Source organism: Otolemur garnettii, unplaced genomic scaffold (assembly GCF_000181295.1).
Source record: "Otolemur garnettii isolate 467f Iridium unplaced genomic scaffold, OtoGar3 scaffold00014, whole genome shotgun sequence".
NCBI classification, from domain to species: Eukaryota; Metazoa; Chordata; class Mammalia; order Primates; family Galagidae; genus Otolemur; species Otolemur garnettii.
This window is the reverse complement of record NW_003852409.1, coordinates 25,472,543-25,477,177: the sequence shown is the minus strand read 5'-3', so window position 1 is coordinate 25,477,177 and position 4,635 is coordinate 25,472,543. Positions and strand designations below refer to the sequence as shown.

Sequence of the window (4,635 nt, the reverse complement as noted above, 5' to 3'; positions counted from 1 at the left end):
TTCACAGATCAAAAGCTACGGTATTCACTAAGAAGAACATGTTTCAATTTCATCCAGGTGAATATAAACACAAATACAAATATATTGCTAATAAGAGAATGAAATTCTGGTCAATAAATATTTACCAAGTACATCTAACTAATGTTCCATCATTTGTTGTAGGACTTGAGGATATAAAATGTTTTGAGACACATTTGAATGGAAAATAAAATGAATTAGATCAACCAAAATGAGATTCTGATTTTTGAAAAAGTCACATGTCACTGTGAGAAAAATGCTGCTCTATTGCAGAGTTTCCCAAGGGCCTTTTTCATGTCCCTGTTTCTAAGGCTATAGATGAAAGGGTTCAACATGGGTGTGACCACTGTGTACATGAGAGCCACAATAATGTCCTTGTCAATGGAATTACTAAATGATGGGAAAAGGTATTGTCCAAATATTGCCCCATAGTACAGAGACACCACAGAGAGATGGGACCCACATGTGGACAATGCTTTGCAGATCCCTTTGGTTGAAGGGACCCTCAGGATGGTGGCCCCAATGTAACCATAAGATACCAGGATACACAAGAATGGCAGGGTAATGACCACCACCCCTACTGTAAACATGACCAGCTCATTGAGGAAGATGTTGGAGCAGGACAGCTTGAGCAGGGCAGCGAGGTCACAGAAGAAGTGTGGGATGGCATTAGCAGCACAGAAGGACAGCCTGGTCAGGAGAAGGGTGTGGGAAAGGGAGCTGGCACAGGACAGGATCCAGGATAGAGCCACTAGTAAGGTGCACAGCTCTTCCCTCATGATGGTGGTATAGTGGAGAGGGTGACAGATGGCAACATAGCGGTCATATGCCATTGATGTAATAAGGAAACTGTCCAGGTCAGTAAAAAGTATGAAAAAATACATCTGTGCTATGCACCCTGCATAGGGGATGGTTTGGTCCTGGGTTTGCATAGTAATTAACATCTTTGGGACAGTGACAGATGAAAAAGAGATGTCAGTGAGGGCCAAGTGGCTGAGGAAGAAGTACATGGGGGTGTGGAGGCGAGCGTCCAGCCGGATGAGCAGGATGATGAGCAGGTTCCCCAGCACCGTGGTCAGGTACATGCCCAGGAACAGGAGGAAGAACACGCCCCGCTGCTCTGGCTGGATGGGGAGCCCCAGGAGGAGGAACTCGGACACGCTGCTCTGGTTCTCAGGCCTCATGCTCTTCTCCTCTGATGGAGATGAAGAGTGGTTGAGAATATTAGGGACTCTGGAATGATCATTTTTAGGAGTCAATTAAAAAGATATATGTTTATTTCAGAAAGTGGGAAACAATCTGTTTCCTATTTTTTTTGCTTTATGTTGGTACATAAGTAAACTAGAAAAATTATTGTTGAGGCAAATGCTAAAAAAAAAAAAAGACAATTTCTTAGATCAAATAGAACCCTTGCACCTATACTGTGGATATAGGTCGTTCATCCCTAAGAAGTTTCTGTGGTGAGTAGACCAAATCATTAGTCATGGTACAGCAACCATTAGAAGATTTGACTTCAACATCCATTGTTAATTTCAGAAAAGAGACAGCCTATTCAAATAAAAGGCTGCAAAGAATTGTATTGTATTCCTTAAAGAATAGTCATTAATATACATACCTTTTTATTTGTTTCAATTAAGTAGCAGGTCCCTAAGAAATTCTGGACTGTATCAAGAATACTGTTCTCTACTGTAGCCAGAAATCTTTTTGAAACCTATATATCTTCCTTTTTATTTCAGAGTATTACAGGGGTACACACATTTTGATTATATAATTTGCATTTGTACCTTTTAAGGTACATGATGTTATGTGAGTGTGCCTTTCACTTAGAATATGTGCATTGCACTAATTAGGTGGGAGTCTCGCCTACTGCTCCTCTCCCTACTAGATTTTCAATGAGTTTTACTTCCATATGTGCACATAGAGTGTTAATCAACTAGTTCCAATTTAGTATTGAGTACATGTGGCGTTTGGTTTTCTATTCCTTTCATACGTCCCTTAGGAAAATTGTCTCCAGTTCTATCCAGGTTGTTACAAAAGAAACTAGATGATGAACTTCACCATTTATTAATCCATTCCTGCGTTGAAGGGCACTTGGGTTATGTCCACATCTTAACAATGGTAAATTGTACTGCTATAAACATTCAAGTGCAAGTGTCTTTATGATAAAATGCCTTTTTTCCCTTGAGTAAAAGTTTAGTAGTGGGATTGCTGGATCAAATAGAAGATCTACTTTTAGTTCTTTGAGGTATTGCTATACTAGTTTTCATAAGGATTGAACAAATTTGCAGTCCCACCTATTGTATAAGTGTTCCTTTCTCTCCACATGCATGACAATACTTATTATTTGGGCACTTTTTGATAAGAGCCATGCTTGCTGGAGTTAAGTGATACCTCAGTGTGGTTTTCATTTGCATTTCCCTGATGATTAGAGATGCTGAGCATTTTTTCATGTGTTTATTGAATATTAGTCTATCTTCTTGAAAAGTTTCTCTTCATGTCTTTTGCCTACTTTTTAATGGGATTGTTTAATTTTTTTCTTGCTGATTTGCTTGAGTTCTATTTAGATTCTAGTTATCAGCCTCTTATCAGATGTATAGTGGCAAATACGTTCTCCAGTTCTGTAGTTTGTGTATTCACTCTATTGGTTGAGTCCTTGGCTGTGCAGAACCTTCTTTATTGATCAGGCCCCATTTGTTTATTTTTGTTGTTACTGTTATTGCCACTGGGATATTATTCATAAATTACTCCCTAGGCTGATATTTATAGGAGTTTTCCCTAGAATTATTATAGTTTCATGCCTTAGATTTAAGTCCTTTATCCATCATGAAGTAATTTTTGTGAGTAGTGAGAGGTGCAGATTCTGGTTCAGTCTTTTATATGTGGCTATCCAGTTTCTCTGAGCCATTTTTTGAGTGGGGATTCTTTTCCTCATAGTGTGGCTTTGTCTGCTTTATCAAAGATCAAATGGGAGTATGGGGATGGTTTTACCTCTGGGTTCTCAGTTCTGATCCATAGGTCTGTATATCTGTTTTTGTGCCAGTACCATGCTGTTCAATATGACTTCCCCATCTAAAAATTCTCAAGAGATTCCCATTGATCTTTAAGATAAGTGAAAGAATCTTAAAATGAGTTACAGATCCTGCAAAACCTATGTCTTTCCTGTATATTCATCTCTTTCTCATCATTCCACTCCCTTCATACCCTTGTTGACTTGTCTGTTCCAACTGTTCTGTTTGTGGCTATAGGTTTCCTGTGACCATGTGTTATGTTGAGAAGGCAAGTACCAGTCTGGCTTCTAGGAAATAGTTCAGGCAAATTTAATTATACTTTATAATCTACTATTAACATAGAGCAGTTTAAATGACAACTCAATGTCATCTGCAATTATAATAAAAATATATATTTTCTAATTCTGTCTCAATCCAGCCCTTTTTCCTCTCTAGGCAACATAATAGCACTCATCCCATAACAAACTTGGATTTGCTATCATTGAAAATTGATTTAAAAATTGATATTCTAGTTGTTTCCCAAGTTTTCATCTCCCTCTTGGGTTCACCTCTCATGTTAAAACATAATACCTGTGTGTCAGTTAAACAGAATAATGACCCACAAAAAGAATAGCCATGTCCTAATCTCCAGAATCTATCAATATGTTATAGCACATGAAAAGGGAGAATTAAGATTGCAGATGGAATTAAGTTTGTTAAGTAGATGACTTTAACATAGGGAGATTATCCTGGATTGTCTTTGTTGGTCCAATCATGAGCCCTTAAATATGGAATGGGAGACAGAAGAGTCAGAATTAGAGAGATAGCAGCAGATGTTATGCTACTGGCTTAGAATATGAAAGAAGATAAGCTGAGGAATACAAGTGGTCTCTAGAGCTGGAAAAGGCAAGGAAAAAGGCTCTGCTCTAGAACCTTTGGAAGGAAAGCTAACATTTTGGGGAGAAGAGGTATTTGGGTTTTTTTAAACTAATATAAGGGAACATATAATTAGGTTGCATTGTTTGCATGTAGTAGGTAAAGTCTGAGTGAAGTTGAGCCCTTCACCTGAGAGGTTTGCCATATACCCCTCCATTGTACCCATTATGTGAGAGCTTACTGAGCCCCCTGCCCCCTTACTCCTTTCTTGAATTTAAATGTGTTTTTCTTTAGTGTGGGCCTATAGTTGTTCATCTACTATTTTTATATTAGTATTGAGTACAATAGATGCTTGCTTTTCCATTCTTATGATACTATAGAACACTATGGTTTTAAGCCAGTGAGGTCCAGTTCAGACTTCTGACCTCCAGAACTGTAAGATTGGTGGGGGTATTTTAAAGCCACTGAGTTTGTGGCAAATTGTTACAGCGGCAATAGGAAACAGATACATCAGTGTTGGAAAGACTCCAGGTATATCCAAATATTCTGGTTACTTGGGTACCAGGAGGCAACAAAATCTATGTGCCTTATCCAATTTCCACCTTGAATAAAAGAAAACAAAAAGCAATAACTCAACAGAGCTAATATTTACAAGTAGGGAAATGAGGTTACTATCTCATTAGAAGCATTTGTGACTAATCAATCATAAAGGAGGCTCTAATACACACACTCTCTCATAAATTTTTTTTTTTTT

The 4,635-nt window shown here is 38.1% G+C and overlaps 1 protein-coding gene across 1 annotated transcript in view; it reads right to left on the bottom strand.

Annotated features, from left to right (window-relative positions):
* Window positions 1–260: 260 nt before the first annotated feature.
* The window catches only part of LOC100966545 (olfactory receptor 1J2-like), a 12,491-nt gene continuing 8,116 nt past the window's right edge, over window positions 261–4,635 (bottom strand). Inside the window, exon 2 of the mRNA XM_003785410.2 lies at window positions 261–1,203. Coding sequence (XP_003785458.2) covers window positions 261–1,203 — 943 coding nt within the window. The remainder of the gene's footprint in view (window positions 1,204–4,635) is intronic.